Source organism: Thamnophis elegans, chromosome Z, assembly GCF_009769535.1.
Source record: "Thamnophis elegans isolate rThaEle1 chromosome Z, rThaEle1.pri, whole genome shotgun sequence".
In the NCBI taxonomy this organism is placed as follows: domain Eukaryota; kingdom Metazoa; phylum Chordata; class Lepidosauria; order Squamata; family Colubridae; genus Thamnophis; species Thamnophis elegans.
The window spans coordinates 66,715,028-66,742,179 of NC_045558.1; the positions used below are offsets into that span (position 1 = coordinate 66,715,028).

At 44.1% G+C, this 27,152-nt stretch overlaps 1 protein-coding gene across 1 annotated transcript in view; it reads left to right on the top strand.

Moving 5' to 3' along the window:
- The window catches only part of BMPER (BMP binding endothelial regulator), a 464,374-nt gene that overhangs the window by 158,880 nt on the left and 278,342 nt on the right, over positions 1-27,152 (top strand). Inside the window, exons 4-6 of the mRNA XM_032234511.1 lie at positions 9,048-9,130; positions 24,842-24,932; positions 25,874-25,956. Of these exons, the coding sequence (XP_032090402.1) occupies positions 9,048-9,130; positions 24,842-24,932; positions 25,874-25,956 (257 nt within the window). The remainder of the gene's footprint in view (positions 1-9,047; positions 9,131-24,841; positions 24,933-25,873; positions 25,957-27,152) is intronic.

The window sequence follows — 27,152 nt, forward strand, 5'->3', positions numbered from 1 at the left end:
GGGGGGCGGAAGAAAGAGGTGTATGGAGAGTGGAAGAGGTATATTGGGTTTCTATTTTGGGGGGTATTGTTGACAAGAGGAATTGCTGTGATTATTGTTTAATGTTGTATGGCCCCGGCTATGCACAGTATATATGTGACTGTATGAAAATGAAAAATGGAAGATAAAACATTTTAATACGAAAAAAAAAGAATAGCAAGAATGTTAAAGAATAAATAGGAAAAGTGTTGGAAATGTCATCAGATACTGGGTTCATATTACCATATGTGGTGGACGTGCATAGAAGCAAAAAGATATTGGACTAAATTCCACATCTGGTTGGAAACAATGATAGAAAAACATATATATTTTAAACCAGAGATCTTGTTATTGGGAATCATACTGGAAACATACAATAGAGAATTGAAATATTTGATTGTAAATGTGTTAACAGTAGCTAGAATTGTATTTGCTAACAATTGGAAAAATGAGAAAATACCAACGCAGGAGGAAGTTATTCATAAAATAATGGAATGTGCTGAAATGAGTAAATTGACATTTGAAATTAGAGAACAAGAAGATAAACAATTTTATAAGATATGGGATTTATTTTATCAGTGGTTAGATAAAAAAACATTGAAATGAAAGATGTTAGAGAATGTTATAAATATGACAATAATAGAATGATACAGAATATAACAAAGATATATTATTATTGGATAGATTTAATATGATGTAATGAATTTGTCAGCCTCTGCTTTGCTACTGCTTCGGCTGCCATTGAAACGGGGAGGGGGCATGGTATTTGGGAGGGGAATCGTTGTCCTGGAGGAAGTTTCTAGACGCTGAACTGACCACCTTACTACGCATGTCAAGGAGTGTTTCCCGCCAAGGCCAAGGGTCCAGCATTCCATCCTGGTGATGCCTTTTGAAGTTATCTCACACCTGACATTTGGGCGAATTATGATTGGACTGTGCACGGGGATGCCAAGGGGAGGGGAATGAATTATACATTATATTATTCGCTTTCACGCCTAATTAACCAGACTTAGCTTAGCTTTGCATCTGTTCATTTATAATTAGTAAAAGTACACTTGATTTCAACAAAATGGAGTCTGGTGGTTTTCTTCCCTGATTATTGAATGAAGAAAGGCTGACAATAAGCTAAGTGTCATTTCCACCCCACCCGGAGCTACCGAGGGGGGTGTTCTCACAAGAAAAAAAGAAATGTCTTTGCATGTGAGTGACAAAGAAGAAAATGAAGGGGCGACGGCAGGACCATCTTTAACTGAAAAGCTGGCTGGGCTAAGGGTGGAAGAGCCAGTTGTTCATCCCAGATGGACTTTGGGTGTGGGACAAAAAGAGGAGTCAGAGGAGTTGGATGCTGGAGTCACGAGAAGGAGACCAAAGAAAAAGTCTGCAGATTGGGGTGACTCTGGGGAAGAGGATTACAAGCTGTCCCATGCCATGAGACTCCTTGAGGAAGCTTGGTCTGAATGCAAGAGCCGTGAAAGAGCAGTGGAAAGGGAGCTGGCTGAAGATCTTGAGCAAAGGTACTCGATGCATAGGTTAAGGGAGGGTGAAGAAGCCGAGGGGGGTTGGGCGCAAGAAAACCCAGAACCAGCCTCCCCCCCTCCAGCTAGGGCTGCTCAAAGAGTAGGGGGGGGCAGGCGACGCCGAATGGCAAAAGTTCCTCCCTTAACTGTAAAATACGATGGGGATCCTAAGACTTTAGGACTTTTTATCATACAGGTCTGGAATTATATGGAAATCTATGGACCTGATTTAGAGACTGATGAAATGAAAGTAGGAATGGTGTTAATGTCCTTAGAAAAAAAAGCGGCCGAATGGATGGTGAGCCTACACAAATGCAATTCCTCTCTCCTGAGGAATTTTAATGACTTTATTGCAGCCATGAAGAAGAGGTTTGATGACCCGCTGACCGAGAGACGCGGGCGCCTGAAATTTATGGCCCTGAAGCAGGGAAATAAATCGGTGGCAGATTATGTCCAGGAATTTCAACAGTTGTCAGCCTATATGAGGGGGTGGTCAGAGGATGCTTTGTTGGATCAGTTCGCTGAGGGATTGAATGAAAAAATTTACCAGCAGTGCGTAAACAGACACATTCCTCGCCGGGTGACTGCTTGGTATGAACATGCGGCAGTCGTGGAGTTGGATTTGGCCAGGCTTCAATGCATGAAAGAGGGAGAAGCGGAGTAATCCCCCCACAGCAGCTCCAAAAGCCCCCCTCCATCCCAAAAGTGAGGGAAAAGGGATTTTCACCAGCAAAACCAAGCCTTTCACATGCTTCCACTGCGGAAAGGAAGGCCATCACGCCATGAATTGCCGCGTAAAATTGGCTCAGACCGCTCCACCCCCTCCCCGAAGAGAGGGAAGAGCAAGTAAGGCCCCGGGCAAGAAGAGAGAGGCTGCATGCGCCGCTGAGAATGTTCCCCAGCATTTCCAGCTGGAGGAGGAGGGAGGCATTAGCTCCAGCTCGTCTGACGAATCAGATGAGGACTAGTCTCATCACTGGGTAAGTTCCAAAAGGGGCCCCATGCTTATCCCAATTGAACTAAGAGTGCCACATTCTGGCGCGGCTGAAAACCTTTTAGCTCTCCTGGATTTGGGCTGTTCTCGCTGTATGATAAGTCCTGACATGGTGGAAAAACTTGGCTTAAAATTGAGGACTTTGAAAACCCCTATTGTTTTTTGCCAAATTGATGGTTCTATTGCAGGAGGGGGTCCTGCTCATTTTTCTACTGAGCCCTTAGAGATGAAAATGGGGACCCATCAGGAATTAATCACTTTTATTGTGGCACCTGGAATGGATCAGCCCCTTATTTTGGGGCTCCCCTAGCTTCGTAAGTGGAACCCTCACATTAACTGGAGAAATGGGTGGTTACGTATTCGCACTAACACACCCCCTGAATGGGAGGTTGAGACTCCAGATCCTGCTGATTCTAACCCCACACTGGCAGCCAGGTGGCAGGAGAGGATAGAAGGGGAGGAGAAAATTCCGAAAGAATATTGGGATCTAAGGGGAGTTTTTAGTGAGAAATCTTCTGATAAACTCCCCCCCCCAGACCCACTGATTGCAACATTGATATTTTGCCAGGGGTGAAGCTTCTCAAGCCCCAAATATATTCAATGTCCCCTAGGGAAATGGAAGAAATGAGAAGATTCATTGATAAAAATTTGGAAAGGGGTTTTATTGAACTGGCTAGGCCCAAGGTGGCAGCTCCTGTGCTATTCAAAGAAAAGAAAGATGGCTCCCTCAGATTATGTGTGAATTTCAAAAACTTGAACTGCATTTCACCTCAGAACCTGTACCCATACCACTGATGAAGGACATGCTGGCCCAACTGGGGAAGGGCCACATTTTCACTAAACTGGACTTGAGGGAAGCATACTATAGAGTCCGTATTAAAGAGGGAGATGAGTGGAAAACAGCTTTCAACTGCCCCCTTGGCTGCTTCCAGTTTTGTGTAATGCCGTTTGGCCTACAGGGGGCGCCTGCGGTCTTCATGCAATTAATTAATGAGGTGTTACATGACCATCTTTACAAAGGCGTTATCGTATATTTAGATGATATCCTTATTTACATGGAAACACGTGAGGAACACGTAAAGCTGGTTCGTACCATGCTGAAGAAACTTCGGGCCGCGGAGCTTTACGCCAAATTGTCCAAATGTGAATTCCATCAGGAGAAGGTTGACTACCTGGGCTATTGTATCTCTCACGCAGGTGTTGAGATGGATCCCGCTAAAGTCAAAGCAGTCACTAAGTGGGAGGCCCCTTGTACACGCAGGGAATTGCAAAAAATTTTGAGGTTTGCCAATTTCTATTGCCAGTTCATCCCCTCTTTTGCTAAGATAACTCTTCCCATAACTAACCTTTTGAAGTCCAAAAGTGGGGCGAAACCCAAGCCTAGCAAGCCGTTGGATTGGACCATGGAATGTCAAGCTGCCTTTGAGAAGTTAAAATGGCTTTTTGCCGAGGAACCTGTCCTCAAACACCCGGACATGGACACACCTTTTGTGGTTCAAGCTGTTGCCAGCGACGTGGCAGTGGGAGCCGTATTGCTTCAGGCCAACAATCAAGGTAACTTACAATCCTGCACATACACCTCTCGCAAGCTGACTGACACGGAGAGACGTTGGGCCATTTGGGAGAAGGAGGCGTTTGCTGTTTGTTGGGCTTTAACCACTTGGCGCCATTTTCTAGAAGGTGCCAAACACCCGTTCAAGGTGTGAACTTACCATAAAAATTTGGAAGCTTTGAGAACTCCCAGGAGACTTTCTCCTAAACAGATGCGCTGGGCTCAGCATTTCAATCATTTTAATTTTACCCTGAAATACATTCCAGGGGGAAAGAATTTCATGGTTGATGTTTTATCCCGGCTTCCTCAGTACAACTGTTCTAAACTCAGCGTGGTCCAGCCTGTCTTTCCCATGATGAGCCTTGCTGCTCCAGTTGTTACTAGGAATCAAGCACGCTCTAAAGTGGAGGTGTCCCAGGACTTTCTTTCTGTTCTCAAGAAAGCCCTCCCTGATGATGATTGGTTCCAGCAGCATGTGACTGAATGTATTATGAGGGATGGGTTGCCCTGGATTGGGGCAAAGTTTTACATTCCGGCATCTCTTTGATTAATTGTTCTTCAGCGAGCTCATGATTCCCAAATGGCAGGGCATTTTGGTTTTGTTGAAACGCTCCATCTCATCAAAAGACAGTTTTGGTGGCCTCCTTTAAAAAAGGACATTGAACGTTATGTTGCCAGTTGTCCCATTTGTGCTGCTGCTAAACACCTGCCGGGGAAACCACAAGGACTGCTCCAGGCTGTAGTTCGCCCTGTCGCCCCTTGGAAGGAGATCTCTATGGACTTCATCGTCGAACTTCCTGAGAGTCAGGGTCACACTGTTACCTGGGTTGTTACCAACTTGTTCTCCAAGCAAGTCCATTTCATCCCTTGCTCCAAGATTCCTTCTGCTAAGACTCTTGCTAAGATGTTCATCTCCCACATTTACCGTTTACATGGGGTGCCCAATCGCATCATTTCAGATAGAGGTGTACAGTTCACCTCCATTTTCTGGAAGGAGTTTCTGAAGCGGATTGGCTCTGCCCAGGGCTTAAGCTCTGCCCACCACCCTCAGACTAATGGGGCTTGTGAGAGGACTAATTCTGTACTAGAGCAATATTTACGTTGTTTCATCAACTACCAGCAAGATGATTGGGTGGATTTGTTGCCGCACGTGGAGGTGGCTTATAATAATTCTGTGCATAGCAGCACTGGGTTCACCCCTTTCCGTGTGGTGTTGGACGCTGCGCACTTTGGATGCTGTGCATCACGCCCATAAGAAACAGGCTGATAAAAAGCGGACTAAGCCGTATGATTACAAAGTTGGTGATCAAGTTTATTTTTCCACCAAGTTTCTTCAGACTACACAAAAGTCAAAGATGTTGGGGCCTAAATATGTTGGCCCATTTCCCATTGTCAAGATCATCAATCCTGTTTCTGTTTGCCTGCAGCTGCTTAAGCACCTCAACCGGGTTTACCCGGTTTTTCATGTTAACCTCATAAAGCCTGTCCGCACTTCGTCGTTTCGTCCACCTGCTCCTCCACCTCCCGCTTCGCTTTTGATCGACGGTGAACAACATTTCAAGGTTGAATATCTCATTTAAAATGAAGGAACAATAGTGATAGTTAAATAAATGTGGTACAATGATAATAAGGTATATAAAAATATTTGACTTGATAATATGCGATTTCATATAAATTGTAAGTGATGACTATGGAAAGGATGCACAAAAACCTTGTAACCAATCAACACACTGTATGTAATTGAAGATGATTTTATGTTTGACTATGTTTGTCTAAAAATAAAAACTTTAAAATAAAATAAAAAGCCCCAGGGGTTTGAACCAATTGAGCCCTAGGAGGCTTGGCAGCCAACCTTCTACTACAATAAAAGGCAACTGGCCATTAAAACCCCTATATTTGACTCTAAATTTTCCTTGACCCACAATAGAAATCTGATTCCCTTGATAGTCTCATAAGGATAAGCCACAGTTTCATAGATGTTTCTTCACTAGCCTTGGCATCATTCCCTTTGTGGTGCTCCAGGAAATAATGGAAATGATGGACCCTGTGTCCACTTCCATTTCACATTCCACACCTTCTAGCTGCACTGTTACTCTTATTTTTTATGGAGGGTTCATGCTTTGAATCACATCCCCAAGCTGGCAAACTTCCTATAAATATCATTGCAATTGTCCTCCAATCGCGGTGTTTTTGGTTGCTGTCTACTGTTAAACTGCTACTTTTGGTTTTGGCCAACTGCTGGCTGTGAAGCCCTGCAGACTTTCACTAAGTGGCCCCTCCGACCGCAGCATCTGCAAATGACACTTTTAAAATTGCGTATTGATTGGGGTGGCTTCCACCACAACCCAAATACACCCCTAGCAACGTTTTCCAGCCATCGGGCCAACTTTTCTTTTTCTCCTCATTAAGATGATTAACTTTATTATCAGACTCGTCTTCAGGACTTAGTTCACTTTGATGAACAGCCATACTCGCAGAGCTCATAGGCTTCAACAACTCAAGAGGAACTTGGTTTTGTATGACAGGTAATGACAGGATTGACATGTCAGCCACTCGAGCCTCATCCAGCACTGAATGGAATGTGATGTCTGGTTTAGCAAGCAGCGTTGCAGATGAAGGTCCCTCATGCCACACCCAAGACTATCAAGAAGAGCATTGTTAAAATCTTTAAATTTGCAGTGCAAGGCGGATGACCTTAAGGTGGCCACATAGTGATTAATTGATTCCCCCTCCACCTGGTTCCTATGGTAGAATGTGTGGCACCTGGTGATTTTGGAGGGGGAAGGAGCATAATGACTTTTTAATCTAGTCAAGAGCATGTCCCAAGGTATCTCATGAATTGACATAGGTGCTCTGAAGGCACAGGTTGTGTCAAAAATCTCAATTCCGCATATTGTCAGGAAGTAGGTGAATTTTCTGTCACTTGACATATCAGTAAGGGCATTTCCCCTAAGGAAACATTCAAAACTCTGTACATAATGCTCCCACATCTCCGTGGTGGGGTTGAATGGGAAAAACGTGGTGAGGCCTGCCATTTCTTAAGATATAATATATTTTCACGTCTGCTGAAGAACTTCAGTACTCTGCTACAGTTTCCACAAATATGCTACTTAACACTTCCTAATTGTTGCTACACTGTTGCCTCAGAGACACCCCACATTCCTTGTCAATTGTTCAATACTCAGAACATGTGTGGGTGTCTCAAACAGGTAGACAGTTATCTTTGCAACAATCTTTATTCACAACTGCAACAATATAACTAACATGATGCCTTGACTCAACACTAACAGTAATGGAATTAACTGCCTCCGCCTGACAGTTCCCCTTTTATAGCCTGCTGTCAGACGGTCAGCCAATCAGGAGCCGGCTCCGTCCTAATGGCGGGAACGGACCTGGCTAGCTTCAGTACGCAGCAAATACGCTAAGTCTAAGTGCTATTGCTATTACAATAAAATTGTAATTGCTATTCAATAAAAAGATTTCATTGAAACATAAATTAAGCTTAGTATAACATGGTTTGTTTTATATCAATCCATGATATCGGCATTGTTTTCAAATGCTTCCAACTTCATTGTGATTGCCCTGGTTATTATTGGGATTGACTTATTTGTTTGATTTTAAGACATTTTGATACCAATATATAGGAAAGAATCAGTGCATCAGAATGAAGATAGGAAATTCAAATAATGGTATGAGAATAACAACTCAGACCAAGAATAAGTCAGAGAAGTGTGCTGAAATAATTCTGAGGCAGACATATAATGCTTTAAACAAAGATATTATCACCCTTGAAAACATAAAACAATTAGATCAGTGGTGTGTTACAATTTATTTTAGTACCGGTTCGCTCATGTGCACTCGCACGTGCGATTGTGCAACACTTCTGCACATGCACATCCAGGCGGGTAGGCAGAGCCTCTCATTGCTACCATTACTGGTTTGCCCAATCCAGTGCAAACCGGCAGCATCCCACCTCTGAATTAGATGAAATAAAGACCAGAGAAAACAATATCCTCTGCCTGGACTCAGACTTGGTCTAATGGCTAATCCAATAACTCCAATTTTTGATTGATTAATAGCTGCTAGTGATTCTATAAAAGAGAGATGAAATCTTGTTGTCTAATATGTAGAAAACAGTCATTATCAAGAAAGCTTTGCAGGAAATTTTATGTAAATTCTATTATTGTTATTTACTTACCCTTTTGTACGTTAGTTAGTGTAATGGTAGGTGGTAGGAAAAACTTTAGGGAACAAGGTGATGAGATGCTGCCTAGGACATGGCCAGGTAAGAAGCAGAGTAATCTGTAGCTGCATAATGGGTGTGGGAAGAGATTCAAAAAGAAACATTTCTTGGGTTGTAAGGGAGACAGCGGGAAAATTATGCTTTCAGACTTTCAAGATTCTGCAATAAAGTAGAATTGGTATATCTGATTGTATTTCCTGTCTGGTATATAGAGTAAGGCTGATAGCATTTGACTGGATTAAAGTTTAATCTTTTGCCATGGGTGACTGTAGGGAGGGCAATATGGAGATTATTGAAGTCCATCTCTTTTTAATGTGTAACTTTAAAAAAGAGGCAGAAGTTCTATGTATGTATGTCATTTTGTCATTTGTCATTTTGACTTCTTTAAAGTTCCCTTGAACTTTAGTCTGTCTGTCTAATTTTCTGACAGCTATCAATCATTCTTGTTATGTTAACTTATCCTAAGTGCATCATTTCTCTTCCAGTGATCCCTGCCTTTCATTAATGATAAATGATTGTCTGTTGGCATAGTTTCAAATATATTTTCTAACCCACGAGAATTAGCTATTTGTATTTTAAGAGCTCAGATCATGCCTTTGATAATTGATACTTTATAAGACCATTGGAATCAGAGCTTTAAAACTAAACAACTTTGAGTTCATGTAATATTTTTGTAAGTGTGTAGATTACTAAACTGTTCTATTTATTTCTGTTTTATCCTAGGTTGCAGTTTTGAAGGAAGTTCATATAACAGCTCAGAGTTATGGCAGAGTCCAAATAAACCCTGTTTTACACTACAATGTCAGGTAAGAACAAGTATTTATTTGTTTGTTCGTTTGTATCCTGCCTTTATTAGTATTACAAATAATGTGGCAGTGAACACATTGAAACACACATTTCTGTCCTATTTCCCCCACAACAACAATCCTGTGAGATGGGCTGTGCTGAAAGAGAATGACTGACTTAAGGTCCCTCAGCTAAGGAAAATCAGGAGAACCAGACTGTTCAATTAGTGTAAAGATTTACTGCAAGCTTAAGCACTGTACAAGAATCTGAATTATTAATGGACAAGGGAAATTAGTGGGAGATAAGAAAGGCATTTAAGATGAGCTGGACTTATATGTCTTGTGAGCACACAGAGACTCATGATTGATGACCTGTTTATCCCCTCTCGAGCTCAGCCTTGCCATCAGGTGGGACTTGAACTCATAGTCTCTTGCTTTTTAGATTGTTGTCTTAAACACTAGACTAAACATTGAATTTTTGATATTCATAAAGCATAAGAAAGAAAGAAAAAGTGATCTGTCATTTCATATAGTGAAACTGATCTTGAGTTGGGATTTGCATAAAGAATATTGAAGTTAGTGATGAATGAATGGGCCTGTTGTCAGAGTATTGCTGTATATATATTTTGCTCTGAGACTTGCCTATGAAAATAGCAGGAAAATAAAGATTTCCCTGAGGAAACATACACCCCTGCACCTCAGGGTCCCTGCAGCCAGGCCACTGCCTGCTTGGTGACTTAGATTCAAATATAAATGATAGATGATAGATGAAAGATATATATTTCCCCACCCATTCAGTGACTTCCCCCACCTCTTCCCTTTCACTCCCCTCCCAAACCAGAGACTGCCATGTGACGGAGGATGGGTTGGTGGCTCAGTCTCCATACCCGGTCCCCCTCCGCTGTTTCAGAGCCACAAGGGATTGATGGTGAAAGGCCTCTGCTGCCACTGCACATGAACTGCATCAGCCGCTGGTCCCCCCGGGGCAGCCCTTCAGATAACCTGACTGTTGGCTGCCACCTCCTCTTCCACCTGCCACTTCCATCCTGTAGTGCCACCTCACACTGCCTGGTCTCTGGTTGCTATTTCAAAGGCGGCAGGTTTGGAAGCCTGAAACTCTGCTGTCATGTTTCAGTAGATTCCGGCTTTGCCTTGAGATGGGCCTGGAGCCCTTTGGGGATGTTGCCTTTGTTACATCCTAATGTAAGTCCTTGACTTGTGACCGGCCGCAAGTCCTCGATTTATGACCGGCTGCATGTCCTCGACTTACGAATGACAGCTGGCTCTGGCTGAGCCATGCCTGATTGGCTAAGGTGCAATTGGCTGAGCGCGAGCTGTTTACACCATTCCTATTGGTTGCCCTGCTTGACAGCTCCTGTATAAATAGCTGTCAAGCAGGGGAGGTGCTGAACTCTGTATATAGTTACCTGTTAACTGAATCTGTTAAGTAAAGCTGTTCTTCATTACCTCAGCCGTTCCATGTCTCTTCAATCAGCTCAGTCTTCAATACTGACGACGAAGGTGGGATGCTGAAGGTTCCTCCCTAGAACAGCCAAAGGAGAAGGGAACAATTATTTCCTCTTATCTTCAAGGAAAAGATTTTTTTTACCTCAGCGCTACTTATCGCTATGGCTTCGCTCCCTCAATTTGCGCCTTTTGGCTTGCCAAATGAATCGTGGGCTGGTTTCCTCGAGTAGTCCAGTATTTTCTAATTGCTAATAATAATCATCAGCTACCAAATGACTGAAAATGCAGTTTTTTCCTCAGTTCGTGTAGACCTGACATGTTTAATACTGCCAGGGCTCTAGCCTCACCCCTGCCAGTCCACGAACTGACGTGGGACACTTTGATTGCTAAGCTTAAAAACCACTATGCTCCAATGCCCTCTCACATAGACCGCTGCTATGCTTTCCGGCAGTGTGTTCAAAAAGACTCCGAGACTGTAAGCCAATTCTTACAGTCTCTCCAAACGGCGGCCATCAAGTGCGAGTTTATTGACTTGGATAAGATAAGATAAGATAAGATACTTTATTTGTATGCCGCCCTTTTCCCTGGGGGGACTCAGGGCAGCTCACAGTTCAGGTGGAGGGGAGGACAAACCAAGTTACATATAAGACAATACATCGTTAAAAGCACAACATTCATACTATCCGGGTAGGCTTAAGGTCTTTAGCCCCAGGCCTGTCGGGACAGCCAGGTTTTAAGGGCTGTGCGGAAGGTCTGGAGGGTGGTGAGGGTACGAATCTCCACGGGGAGTTCGTTCCATAGGGTCGGAGCTGCCACAGAGAAGGCTCTCCTCCACGTGGTTGCCAGTCGACATTGACTGGCTGATGGAACTTGGAGGAGGCCTAATCTGTGGGATCTAATTGGTCGAGTGGAGGGAATTGGCAGTAGGCGGTCTCTCAAGTACCCAGATCCAATACCATGAAGGGCTTTGTAGGTGACAACTAGCACCTTGAAGTGTACCCGGAGATCAACAGGTAGCCAGTGCAGCTCGCGGAGGATAGGTGTTATGTGGGTGAAATGAGGTGCACCCACGATCGCTCGCGCGGCCGCATTCTGGACTAGCTGCAGTCGCCGAATACTCTTCAAGGGCAGCCCCATGTAGAGCACATTGCAGTACTCCAGCCTAGAGGTCACAAGGGCACGAGTGACTGTTGTGAAAGCCTCCCGGTTCAGGTAGGGACGCAACTGGTGCACCAGGCGAACCTGGGCAAATGCCCCCCTGGTCACAGCTGACAAATGGTGTTCAAAAGTCAGCTGTGGGTCCAGGAGGACTCCCAAGTTGCGGACCCTGTCTGAGGGGCGTAGTATTTGACCCCCCAGCCTGAGAGATGGAACACTTGGCCAATTAGTGGGAGGGAAGCACAGCAGCCACTCGGTCTTATCCGGATTGAGCACAAGCTTGTTAACCCCCATCCAGTCTCTAACAGCCTCAAGGCCCTGGCTCATCACGTCCATCGCTTCATTGAGTTGGCACAGGGCGGACAGATACAACTGTGTATCGTCCGCATACTGTTGGTATTTTATCCCGTGCCGTCGAATGATCTCGCCCAGCGGTTTCATGTAGATATTAAAAAGTAGGGGGGACAGGACCGAGCCCTGCAGCACCCCATATGTTAGGGGCCTAGGGGTCGATCTCTGCCCTCTGACTAACACCGACTGCGACCTGTCCGAGAGGTAAGAGGAGAACCACTGTAAAACAGTGCCTCCCACCCCCACCTCCCGCAGTCGTCGCAGAAGGATACCATGGTCGATGGTATCGAAAGCCGCTGAGAGGTCCAGGAGTACCAGGATGGAGGCATGGCCTCCATCCCTGGCTCTCCAGAGATCATCGGTCAATGCGACCAAAGCGGTTTCTGTGCTGTAGCCAGACTGGAATGGATCAAGATAACTAGCTTCCTCCAAGGACCGCTGGAGCTGAAAGGCCACCACCTTCTCAACAACCTTCCCCACAAAGGGGAGGTTGGAGACTGGACGATAGTTGTTTAGAAAGGCTGGATCCAAAGATGGTTTCTTCAGGAGGGGTCTCACCACCGCCGCCTTAAGAGTGGGGGGGAAAGACCCCCTCCCGAAGGGAGGCGGTAACAACCGCCTGGATCCAGCCCCGTGTCACCTCCCTGCTGTTAACAACCAGCCAGGAGGGGCACGGGTCCAGCACGCATGTGGAGGCACCTACAGCCCTCATGGCCTTGTCCACATCCTCAGGGGCAATAGCCTGAAACTCAATCCAGCGATGACCAACAGATTATCCCCTAGTGCCTTGGCTGGTTCTGCAGGGTTGGAGTCCAAGTCCGCCCGAAACCGAGCAACTTTATCCGCGAGAAACTGGACGTAGTCCTCAGCCCTGCCCTGCAAAGGATCACCCATATCCCTTCTATTTAGGAGGGAATGGGTTATCCTGAACAGGGCGGCTGGGCGCGACTCAGCGGAAGCAATCAGAGTGGCAATGTAAGTTCTTTTTGACGTCCTGATTGCCCGGATGTACTCTGATGCAAGATGTTAAAAGTGCTCGGTTCGATTTGGATTTATTAGGTTTAGGTTTAGGTTTATTGAACACTTATAGGCCGCCCTTTTCCCTGAGGGGACTCAGGGCGGCTTACAATAATGAGGGAAGGGAGTGCAAGACAAGACATAAAAGAAAATGTGAGTAAAAAAAATAATTAACCATAAAAGCACAACATTCACTCAGCATTCAGGCGGGGAGAGAGTAAAGTCCTATCCCCAGGCCTGACGGGATAGCCAGATCTTGAGGGCCGTGCGGAAGGCCTGGACGGTGGTGAGGGTACGGATCTCCACGGGGAGATTGTTCCATAGCGTCGGAGCTGCAACTGAGAAGGCTCTCCTCCGCGTAGTCGCCAGTCGGCACTGACTGGCGGATGGAATTCGGAGGAGGCCTACCCTGTGCGATCTGATGGGACGCAGGGCGGTAATTGGCAGAAGGCGGTCTCTCAAATAGCCAGATCCACTACCATGGAGCGCTTTGTAGATGGTAAGTAGGACCTTGAAGTGCACCCGGCGATCAACAGGTAGCCAGCGCAGCTCACGGAGGATCGGTGTTATGTGGGCGAACCGCGGTGCGTCCACGATCACTCGCGCGGCCGCATTCTGGACTAGCTGAAGTCGCCGGATGCTCTTCAAGGGCAGCCCCATGTAGAGCACATTGCAGTATTCCAGCCTAGAGATCACAAGGGCTCGAGTGACTGTTGTGAGGGCCTCCCGGTTCAGGTAGGGCCGCAACTGGCGCACCAGGCGAACCTGGGCAAATGCCCCCCTGGTCACAGCTGACAAGTGATGGTCGAAACTCAGCTGTGGGTCCAGGAGGACTCCCAAGTTGCGGACCCTGTCTGAGGGGTATAAATTTTGCCCCCCCAGCCTGATTGATGGAACATTAGCCAAATTGTTGGGAGGAAAACACAACAGCCACTCGGTCTTTTCCGGGTTGAGTACCAGTTTGTTAGCTCTCATCCAGTCTTTAACAGCCTCAAGGCCCCGATTCATCACGTCCACCGCTTCATTATTGGATCTCCACTGGTGCTCTAGGCGTCTCTTCCGGTGCTTCCTCTCCAGGAGTTCCTCAGTAAACCAAGGGACCCTCCTGGATCTACTGCCTCGGAGCAGCCGTAGAGGCGCAATCCGGTTAAGAGACTCCGTCGCTGCCGAGTTCCAAGCAGCAACCAGAGTCTCCGCCAGACTGCGGGCGAGGGTATCAGGAATTACCCCAAGCTCTGTCTGGAACCTCAGAGGGTCCATAAGTCACCTGGGGCGGAACCACCTGGTCGGTTCCTCCTCCCTACAGTGGGGGTTTGGTCTCCGAAAGTCAAGCCTCAGTAGGTAGTGGTCTGACCACGACAGGGGTACGATCTCACTGCCCCTCAGACCAAGATCACAAGTCCACTGCTCCGAGAGAAATATGAGGTCGAGCATGTGACCCGCCGAGTGGGTTGGGCCCCGAATTACTTGGGTCAAGCCCATGGCTGTCATGGAAGCCATGAACTCCTGCGCTCCATCAGAGTGTTCACCGAGCGAAGGCAAGTTGAAATCCCCCAGAACCATAAGCCTGGGGAACTCAATTGCCAGCTCAGCTACCAACTCGAGGAGCGAGGGGAGGGCTGCTGCAACGCTGTTGGGAGGCAGGTACGTTAACAGCAGACCCACTTGACCCTTGAGGTCTAACTTCACCAGCAGGGACTCACACCCGACAAGCTCCGGAGCAGGGATCCTACGAGGTACTAGAGCCTCTCGGATAACAATGGCCACACCCCCACCCCTTCTCTGAGCTCTCGGCTGATGGAGCACCTGAAAACCCTCTGGGCACATCTCTACGAGGGGGACTCCTCCCTCCAGGCCCAGCCAGGTTTCAGTAATACATGCCAGGTCTGCCCTCTCGTCTAAAATTAAGTCCCAGATGAGAGGAGCCTTATGAACTACAGACCTGGGGTTTAGCGACAACAGCCTGAGACCAGGGTCCTGATTACTCGCGCCATCTGGCCTTGGAGTGGGACTCATAGGGCCGGAAGGGGGGTTCTCTATAACGTAGCGAGCCCTCCTTCCCCGGTAATGGCCAGCCCTAAAGTCCCCACCATATCTGCCCCTCCCTGTTACGACGTGATGCTCTGGCCCACTCCCGTGTCCATAGTCCCCCCGACCACCCCAATGACCCCCGCATTCCTCGACAGGTCCTCCGAATCAAACACACTCATTCATTCACCCAGGTAGTCCCCACATAGTAATTAAAAACACAAAAAATACAACAATAATAGGTAATAAAAGTGGGATCATTCACTCAATCACATGCATATCCCATGCATATCCCATACAAAAGAAAGAAGAAGGAGAAAAAAAGAAAAAGAGAGAAAAAAGATAGATTATACAGCTGTTAAAAGTGCAAGTTCAGGTAGTACAAATGGCTCTCAGCGTTCGAGATGGTTGAAGTAACTGAGTCCAGCTATGGTCCAAACAAGGCATACAGGGGAGTGTCTCGTATCCCCCTCTTCTGTAGATCTGAAAAGGTCCAAAAAGTCCGGAGCAATTGAGGGGAGCAGAGGGCCTTCTTACACAGGCGCTATCCAGGATAATACCCCAGGGGCAATGGTGGATGGTAATGATGGTAATAGTCAGAGCCAGATGGGGCTGTGCCAGTGAGTCCAGGAATCCAGAGGTCGCGGCCAAGGGAGGCCAGATGTTAAAGTGCCAAAATAGGGGAGAGCCAAATGCCTGGCAGAAGACACAGGAGGAGACCTCACAGCAGCGGGGGCGGGTAGAGAAGAAATCGTGCCTGAAGAGCCACCCGACCAGGCAGGAACGGAGGAGGGAGGAGGCAGTGTCGGGAAGGAAGCAGGGCCAAACAGGGAGGAGAGCCATCCGGAGGGGCCGCTGCGGCACCAGGCAAAGCCAGCCGCCCAATTTGCCCCGTCTCAGCAATATTCCAGTTCGCTCGCTCTCTCTCCGGGGCGATGGCAGCCCATTTGGCAGCCAAACGAAGCCTCCCAAAAGCTCAGCAAATAGGGTGGGATCACTGAAACTGCCGAAAGACGCCACCGCTGCAGCCAGCGTGGCGCCACCTCCCCCACCGCCGAGCAGCGCAGGCAGCACACAAACCTCCGGAGATTGTACAGTCTGGGGCCGCCCAGGAATGGCGACCCCCGCAAAGGTCTGAGCTCCTCGGATCCCCTGAACTCCAGACATCCCCAGGGACTCTTTTCCGGAGGTACGAGGTTGTTTTTCTTAGAAGCTTTTCAGCGTTTTTCGCCTGATTAGTTCGGAGCGAAAACGCCTGGCAGCCATCTCTAATCTTGCACATGCTCCCTGGTTGAGCATTTTGTGTGTGGGCTTCGTGATTGCTCAAGCGGCAACTGCTAGCATGAGCCGATATTATCTTACAGCAGGTGATGGACGAAGCCAGAGCTGCCGAACTGTCAGATAGGTCTACGGTCAAGATTCAATGGTGCCAGCAGCTGATTACACCCCCCCCAAAAGAGCCTGCCTCAATGACGAGTTGGCTCCCTTAGACCTTGATGAGGATCAGGTCAACTGCCTCTGAGCAAAACCGAGAAGACTTCAACCACCTGCTATTGCCCGTTCCCCAGCGGCCAGTTGCATGGGCTGCGGTGGCAATCATGCCTGCACAACTTGCCCCTTTAAAGCAGCTACCTGCCGCCGTTTCAATAAGAAGGGCCACCTCGCTCATGTCTGCCCTGCTGTTTTGCCACCGGTGCCTCAAACCGACTGCTGATCAATGCCTGCCTGCCAACAATGCCAGCAACAGACCCAGAGGAATAACTGTTATGCCATCAACAAGAAGATGCCAGAGGGCCCTGCCGCAACGGTCAGCAAGGCTTCAGCTGACGCGAAAAAGATCACGGTCTCTTTGATGATCGAAGGGGCTCCTTACCTCATGGAGGTGGACTTGGGGTCCTCCTGCTCCCTCCTCTCCTGGAGTACCCTCTCTAAGATGTGCCCATCTATCTCGCGGAACCAGCTGATGCAAGCTGATACCACCCTAAAGGACTACCAGGGGACTCAAATTCCAACCCTGGGCAGTTATGAGTTTTGGGTGGACTATGGGGACTTCCACAGGAAACTCCCCATCTTAGTGGTTGGGAAGTCCCTGCCGGTCCTGTTGGGCCTGGACTGGTTTCCCTCAGTAGGCTTGTCACTCCTGGGGGTGCATCAAATATCCGCCATGGCACCTACTGTTGAAGATGTCATCTCCAAGTTCACTGACATCTTCGTCGGGACATTAGGTGAATATAGGAGTTTCCCAATCTCCCTGAACTTAGACTCCCTATACGACTTAAGGCTCACAGAGTACCATTTGCCTTGAGGACCAAGGTTGATGAGTAGCTCGACAAATTGTTGGCACAAGGGGTCCTGGAACCAATTGACCATTCCAAATAGGAGACCCCCATAGTGGTCCCTGTTAAGGTCGATGGCTCTATCAGGATCTGCGCCTATTTTAAGTTGACCATTAATCTTGCCCTCCAGGCAAATGCATATCCAGTTCCGGTTGTGCAGCACCTGCTCCACTCTTTGCGGCAGGGCTGCATATTTGTCAAGCTTGATATAGGCCAAGCCTATCAGCAGCTCCCAGTGGATGATAAGGCCATCACTGCCCAGACAATCATCACCCACCGGGGCGCTTTCCGCTGCCACCGTTTACAATTTGGCATCTCCGTTGCCCCAAGGATCTTCCAGAGCCTCATGGAGCGTTTGCTCCATGGGCTCTCTGGCATGGTTCCCTACTTCGATGATGTCTGATTGCTGCCTGCAGTCACTCAGGGCTCATTGAAGTTCTTCGGAAGGACCTCAACCATTTTAGGGGTACGGGCTTAAAATTAAAGCGAAGCAAATGCTCCTTTGCTGTGCCACAGGTGGAATTCCTGGGCTTCCTTGTGGATACCCAGGGCATTCACCCCACTCGCTCCAAACTGGAAGCCGTCAGGAACGCCCCCACTCCTACCAAAAGGCGGAGCTGCAGGTGTTCAGCCTCTTGAACTTCTACGCACCATTTTTACCTCACAAGGCATCACTAGCCGAGCCGCTTCATCGGTTGCTCAACTGATCAGTGGCCTGGCCCTGGGGCAGCCATGAAGCGCATGCATTCACGGTTGTCAAAGCCATGCTTACGTCAACGGCTGTCTTAGTTCAATATAGTGACGAGCTACCACTGATGTTAGCATGTGATGCCTCCCCTTTTGGTGTGGGGGCCATTCTGAGCCATGCCCTCCCAAATGACTCCAAAGCTCCCATAGCTTTTTTATTCCCGGACACTCTCCTCTGCTGAGAGGAACTACAGCCAGATCAACAAGAAGGCTCTGGCTGCTGTGTCTGGGATTAAAAAGTTCCATGACTATCTTTACAGATGGCATTTCACCTTGTTCAGCCTCTCCTTGGGCTTCTGGCCGGTGACTATCCTACCCCACCCATCCACTCTCCCCGCATGTCTCACTGGATGGAGTACTCTTATATGCTGCAGTACTGTCCGGGCAAGCATATGGGGCACGCTGCTGCCCTCAGCCATTGCCCACTCCCTGTCACTGACCCTGCACCCATCCCATCTTCCTCTATCCTGTCCATTGCTACTTTGGACCTACCCCTGTCTTCGTCAGATGTGGCGGCCCACTCCCTTGCTAATGACGTACTGTCCCAAGTGTTCACTTGGGTACAGAGGAGGTGGCCTTTGGGCAGGGTTGCCGACTACTTCCGCCCTTTCAAGACCCACCAGCTGGAGCTCTCCCTCCACAACAGATGCTTGTTTTGGGGAGACAGGGTAATTATTCCTCCCTCCTTGTGCCACCAGGTGCTAGACCACCTCCATCAGGGCCACCCAGGCATAGCTTGCATGAAAGCTTTGGCTCGCAGCTATGTCTGGTGGCCCAAAATGGATGATGAGATAGCTACTTGGGTCGGCCACTGCACTCCCTGCCAACAGTCCCGTCCCGCACCTCCAGCAGTTCTTGTTAGGGACTGGGCGCTTCCTAGAGGCCCCTGGTCATGGGTCCATTTGGACTTCACTGGACCCTTCCATGGTCAGAATTTCCTGGTGATCATGGACGCTTACTCCCATTGGGTGGAACTCCTGCTCATGGCATCTACCACTGCGGAGTCCATTGAGGCGCCTGTTCGCGGCTCATGAGTTGCCGGACACAATCATGACTGACAATGGGCCTCAATTCACCACCACTGCCTTCCAGGATTTTCTGACTGGGCAAGGGATCCACCATGCCCCAACAGCCCCCTACCATCCTGCTTGCAATGGCCGAGCGGAATGGGCTGTCCGCTCGACCAAAGAGGCGTTGGGGTGCATGGACCGTGGAGATTGGCCAGACAAAGTGGCGGCTTATCTCCTCGGCCAACATTCCACTCTGTGTCCCCTGTCTAACAAAAGCCCCACTGCTGATGGGCCGCTTGTGCACCACCCTAGACAGGCTGCCCCTCCTGTCCGGCTACCGCCTTCTGGCAGCCTGGCCTAGCCCTTCCTCAAGCTGATGTGGCGCCACTATGCTACCTACCTGGTTTGAGGATTCTGTCTCTGTTGATGGGCCCTGATGATGTCACCCGGAGTTCCACTCCCATTGGGGAGGAGTTACTACAGGGACAACCTGCCTCACCAGCTGTTCCTCTGCAACTGCGACGTTCTGGGCGGGTCCAGCACCGCCCCATCTATCTAAGAGAGTATGCCTATGCAAATTACCGCACATGCGTACCCACTGGGGTGGAAGGAGTGTTACATCCTAATGTAAGTCCTCGACTTGCGACAGGTCCGTCCTCGATTTATGACCGGGCACAAATCCTCGACTTATGAATGACAGCCGGCTCTGGCTGAGCCGCGCCTAATTGGCTAAGGCGTAGCTGGCTGAGTGCGGGCTGTTTACACCATTCCTATTGGTCACCCTGCTTGACAGCTCCTGTATAAATAGCTGTCAAGCAGGGTGAGGTGCTGAACTCTGTATATAGTTACCTGTTAGCTGGTGCTGTTAAATAAAGCTGTTCTTCATTACCTCAGCCGTTCCACGTCTCTTTAATCAGATTATCTGCTTTCCAGCTCCATTGCTTTTCTCCACTACTGTGGAGGTGAAGAGCTTGAAGCATCACCATCCCCTTGCTTCCCCAAACCATCCTTTGCTAACCTGCTTTTCAGCTCCATTGTGTTTCTCTGCTGCTGTATCCAGGGCAACAAAAGAAGCTTGTGGGACTAAAAAAAAATAAGTTCAATCAGACTTTCCAACTTCTCGTGAAAAAGAAAAGACCTGAACTTTTTTGTTTTATCAGAATATTCCATCTTGCTATTTAATATTTAGAGTCCTACATAGAATTTGTTTATACTGTAGAGCAAGGTATGGAATAACTTTTGAGTAAGGGGTGGGGAAGCAAAATTACATATAGTTTTAAGTAAATGTTGACTGTCTTAAAAGATTAAATTTAACCCAATATCTGAGGCAACATGCACAAATCATGATACTGCACCTTATGTCTTTTCTATAGTCCTAGCCAATATGATCCAATACTACTATTTGTTTGCAAAACATTTCTCAGTGACATCAGAATATCAAAGAACTGCCTCAGAAATGAAGAGGGTAGAAGACACTAATAAGTGCATTTGTTCTTTGCACATTGCTATGGAATTCTGCTGTTTCAGCATTTATTGTCTGAAGCCTTTCTGATCCTATTACAAAGCAGAAATGGACATTTGTACTTCCATTTAGAAACCTGGACCATTAAAAAAAAATCTTTGTCCTCCTTCATTTAGGAAGCCATATCTATCCATTAGAGAATGGAACTAGTATCAGAAAAAATCTCTTTCATGTTTATCAACATGTTGACTTCTGGAATAAGCACTGCAGAAAGTGATCATTTAATAGACTTCTATCTGCAAGCGCATCAGACATAAGAGTCTTCTATTCTACACACCTTTATCTCTCTTTTCATAAGCTTTTCTTTTTCCAAACAGCTGAAGAGGAGGAATGTTTTTATCAGAACTGTTAGCATCAAAGCAGAGTGCCCAATTCTTTTCACATTTCCTGTACTCTATACATTTTTGATAAGACTAAAAACCTTTATTTTTTTGCTTCATTAATAGCTATATTAGTTTCCTGCTGCTTATCTAGATCTAGCAGGCTCATGTAGTTTTGGGGAGATAGTTGGATTAATTGTTGATACTATGGTATACTGTTATCCTCCCCACCCCCAAAAAAGATTCACCATATTTGACATACATAACCAGATACTGAATAGCTGTAGAAGTCCTGATTCTTATAATGATCTGCTTCTTCTTCTTCATATGATTTACCAACTGTAGTAAGAAAGGTTGGTTGTAAAGTGGGGCAAAACTAACTTAACAAATGTTCCATAAATTTTGGGCTCAATTGTGGTTGTAAGTTGAGAACTGCCTATATAATACGATATTAACTGCCTAGAAATAAAATGTGATTTGGACAGGGGCACAAAAATCAAAATTCCTGACTATTCAGGTAAAATTATATGGGGATCTACAGGCTATCTATGTTTTTTTTTTATTAAGAATATTTCATTTTCATTTCCATAACATATAATCACATGTATATAGTTACATAGACAATATCATGTTGTAAGAGAAGACAACATACATGTGCAATCATAATACTTTAAAATCAAACCTGGAATAGTTCCCCCCTCCCCCCCGAGTCCCCACAACCTACCCCCCCCATTTCCCAGAACCCGTACACGGTATAGATATTTAACAACCACAGTCTAAGATATATTGATAAAAAATAAATGTAAGAAATTAATAACCTGTGTTTTGTTTTGTTTTCCTGCCTTGTCTCTTGTCGTTTTTGTCTTTTTTTGTATTATTTTTATTTTTTATTTTTTATTTTAATTTTAATTTTTTATTTGCCCTTTTTTTTTTTTTTTCTTTTTCCACCGGTGTGGGCAGGTATTGTTCAAGATTATTACTTTTATTAATATTTCTAAATAATAATTACAGTTAAATGAAAATGGATATATAATAATGCTTGAGTTAATATGAGTTATGTTGGTTGACTGTGGAGGAGATGTACCAAAACTTATCTGTAATTGATTGATACATTTTCTACAGATGTAAAGAAAGATGCTGTACCTGTTTTAAATTAAAATTAAAAAACATTTATTAAAAAAAATAAAAAAAAAATGTAAGAAATTAATAACCTCTTTATATTAAACTTAGCTCCTCCTTGCTAAATTAACTTTAAACAGTTCAAATCATTCCTAGTCCTAAGCATAGGCTATCTGGAATTTCTTAGTTCCATATTTATTTTGTATATAATTGATCCATTTTTTCCAGTCTCGTTTGTATCTCTCATTTGAATGGTCTTTAAGATATGCAGATATTTTCACCATCTCAGCTAAATTTGTGACTTTCAGTGTCCATTCCTGGATTGTAGGCAAATCTTCCTTCTTCCAGTATTGCGCCACCAACAGTCTTGCTGCCGTTATTAAATGCAAAATCAGGTTAACCTCTACCACTGTACAATCAGTAATTACACCTAACAAAAATAACTGAGGAGTAAATTTTATCCTTTTTTAAAGAATATTTTGTATAATCCACCATATTTTTATCCAAAATGCCTTAACCTTTTGGCAAGTCCACCATATATGAAAATATGTAGCATCAAGAGAACCACATCTCCAACATTTGGGTTGTAAATTCGAATACATCGAGGCCAATTTTTTAGGATCTAAATGCCATCTATAGAATATCTTGTAGAAATTTTCTCTCAAGTTTTGGGCTTGTGTGAATTTCACATTTCTTACCCAAATTCTTTCCCACGTATCCAACATTATTGGTTCTTCAATATTTTGAGCCCACTTTATCATGCAGTCTTTAACTAATTCTGTTTCCGAATCCATCTGTATTAATACATTATATATCCTCTTTATATGCATTAAACTTTGATCTCTTATTTGTTTAAATAGATTATCCTCAACTTGGATAAAACCAATTTTTTGATCTATTTTCCACCTGGCCTGTAATTGCCCATACTGGAACCATGTTTGAACTGCCTTCTCCTCTTTTAATACCTCTAAAGGTTTTAGTTGTAGTACCCCCCTTTCCAGGATGAGAAGCTGTCTGTAAGTAATTCTATCCTGTATTTGTGCTATATTCATATTTTCAGTTGCATGTCTAGGAATTGCCCACATGGGTATCTTGTCATTTAGTTTATGTTGATATTTTTTCCAGACCCGCAATAAAGCATTTCTTAAAATATGACTTTTAAATTTTTTGTCCAATTTTTTGTTAAATAACAGGTAAGCATGCCAACCATATACCAAGTCATGTCCCTCAATATTCAGTATCCTATCATTGGTTAAATCGATCCAATCACTGATTATGGATAATACCACTGCATCATAATATAGTTTTAGATTGGGTAGTTTCAAATCTCTCCTCTCATGTACATCTTGCATTATTTTCAGCTTTACTCTCGGCTTCTTTCCTGCCCATACAAATTTATTGATACCCTTCTGCCATTCTAAAAGATTTGCATCTTTTTTAAGTATAAGTAACATTTGGAAAAGAAATAAAAATTTTGGTAAGATATTCATTTTCACTGCTGAATCTTCCCAACAAAGATAAGTGCAATTTATCCCATTTTTTCATCTCTATCTGTATACTATGCCAGAGTGGTTCATAATTATACTTATATAATTTCCCATTTGAGATTAAGATATTAACTCCGAGATATTTGAGCTTTTTGACTATCTCACATCCTAACATTCCTCCTACTTCCTTTTGTTTAGTATTCATATTTATGGCTAATATTTTTGTTTTCCCTAAATTTATTTTAAAACCAGACACTTGACCATATTGATTAATCGTATTCATTAGGATCATACTAGATTCCTGCGGTTGATCCAATATTATAACCAGCTCATCCGCAAAAGCACGCACTCTGTATTCTTGCTGCCTAATCTTAATTCCTTTTAGACCATCCAAGCCCCGTATTTTATTCAACAATACTTCCAAAGTTATAATAAACAACAATGGGGACAAGGGACAGCCCTGTCTTGTACCTTTTCCAATTTGAAAAGAGTCTGTTAAACTTCCATTGACTATGATTTGAGCCGTTTGCTGTTGATATATTGCTTTGATTGATTGTAAAAACTTTCTCCTATTTGCATTTTTTGCAATGTCTTCAACAGGAATTGCCAATTAACTCGATCAAAGGCTTTCTCAGCATCCAGAAATATGAACGCAGCAGGAATTTGATTGTTCTTTCCCAAATATTCTAATGCATTGATAATTAATCTTACATTACTTTTCATTTGTCTCCCTTGAATAAAACCTGTTTGGTCAGTGTGTATCAATTGTTGAATAGCCAACATTAACCTGTTTGCTAGTATTTTAGTAAAGATTTTATAATTTACATTAAGTAATGAGATAGGTCTATAGTTTTTTGGTTGAGTAATATCTTGATCTTCTTTGGATATCAGAGATATAAAAGCTGTCTTCCAAGATGGAGGCACCTTACCTTCCGTTTTAATCTTATTAAATAATTCTGTTTTATTTAATTCTATGTTTTATTTTTTTAATCCATTAAATCTTACATAGCTTCTATCAAATATCTGTCTGTGTGATGTTGATAAAATTGAGATAAGAAGAATGTGAAAGGTATAGATGAATGATCTGTGTTTGTGGGGGGGGGGTGTAGATGTTGATATACTTTTGATTTTTCGTGGATAATAATTGGATCTTCTTATGTTATTTTGCAGGAAGGAGTGATAACAGAGTCTGAGATTCAGTGTATTGTTCATTGTACAAATCCTTACAAGGAACCAGGGATATGTTGCCCCATATGTCCAGGTAAGAAGTAAAAGAGATTAGCTTGTATGCCTGAAAAACAGGAAAGTTGATTTTTTTTTCTTTTAATATTTAAGATGTATAGCTATATTTGTTTGACCACATAATTTTGCTTGTACTGCCTGTTGCACTTCAGACTTTTTCAGTTTCCATTTCTCACCCCTATAATCATTGTCTTTACTCTGTTCTGATACTATGGTGTCTGCATTATTTAGTCTATTTGTGTGTGACCAATGAAAAAGACTCATACTGAAGAAAAGTTGATATTTTTGGGTCTATTCCATGTCCTTCTCTTCATTTCTGTTTTCTTTCTGGCTGGTATTCCCTGAATGTCATTCACTTGCTACCTTAATTTTGCTGGTGCTCTTTGTGTTGTTGCAGCATGATGCTTTCCTATCTTCCATATCATTTGCCTATATTCCCTCTACAAACCCTTTCTCATCTTTTTGTCTTCTGACTGTTGACAGCCCTTTTGAAATGGATTGACAAAATTAAAGATGCTGCTTTAGTTTTGACAAAACTAAAGATACTAAAAACTAATTGAATTCTGGGGGGGGGGAATCTCTTCTGCTGTGGGAAATTTACCAAAACCTTTATCCAGTTGCTTTTGTTGGAGAGCAAAATAAATATTGTGGCTGAATGAATTTCTTGCTTTGGTTTAAAAATTCTCATTACACATTGCCTCAGTGCTCAGCTTCTCAAAAATAGCAGACATAGTACCCTTCTCATCCATTGTTTGTGAAAAATATTTTGCATGATTGTCACCGAGCACCTGATATTGCATTACATTTAAATATCAATCAATCTATACCAATATTGCCTATTTTAATTAATTGATAACATTTTCTCGTGTGAAACACACACATATTACATCTCTACCTACCATATATAGGTGTGCAATACATTATTTTACATAAATGTATAAAATATTTGTTTTCCCCCAGGTTGCACACTTGAAGGTAGACATTTCTCTGAAGGTGGGAAATTTCATCCTGATGGGAACAAATGCATCACATGTACTTGTATTGTAAGTCTTTAGTATTGAATCAATTCATGTGATTTTAAAAAGGATGATAACAATAATGATGTGGCTAATGGTGATGGAAAACCTGGAGAATCAATAATCAGTATAAAAGAATATGCATATTTATGCAGTAGAGAGATAAGCCATGCATTCAATACTGTCATACATGATGATGTTCATCAATTTAAACAATTTCAAATTCATAAAAGATTAATAATAATAGCCATATGATATTTTTTAAAAATCCATGCAGGAAAATAAAGAGCAGTTTTGACTTTCTTTCCTATTTGAAATTGATCACTTGTGACACAGAAAGCTGTATTAGATGAGCTTGCTGGCCCCCCAGAATCCTCTAATATTTTTATATTTGTTGTGAGGTCTTAACATTTAAAAGTAATGTTTAACTATTTGCAAGTAATCTATTTTGAAATAATATTTTAATATAAGTATCATTTGATAAATGTTTTTCTTTAATTCTTCAGTTTTTTTGAATGGTCACAAATTATGCTGACAGTCTCAGAGATGAATATCAAGTTGATAGAATTAAGAATACTCAATAGCTGAATATCTAGTGATATGGTTAACATTCACTTTAACTATTTGATTGGTTGATTGATTGATTCAGTGGGATTCACAGCAGCCTAAATGTCTATATTTGTTTTAAATTTAGTATGATATGTGAATTCAGTCATAATGGCTTAAAATTTTGTGTGGTTTTGCTAATATCACTAGTTTATGACCTTTATCTTTTATAGACTCTAGCTTTATTTTTTCTATATGAATGCATTTAATATGAGATAGTTTTACTCTACTATCTTTTATCCTTTTTTGAATATTAAGAGTTCTCCTGCTCCTTAAATCTTATTTCTTTCATGTGATCAAATGCTGTAACAAGTATAATCAAGAGCGTTATCCCTAATGAATAATTAACAGAAACTACATGAAAAGGCCAACTACATGAAAAGGACAATTGTCTGTTGGCAATTCTGTACATGAAATAGTGAAGCTGTGTATCTTTAAGGATCTATCCCCTGATGATTAATCATTCAATGCAAATTTAATATACTACAAGCTAGAGCAGTAAATGTACATTTGCTTTTGCCTGGGGTAAATTTGGCTTTTTATCTTCTGTACCATGACTGTAGCTTCATCAAACAGGATTTTTGTGTTGATACAATGATTAATAAGTTGCCAGTTGT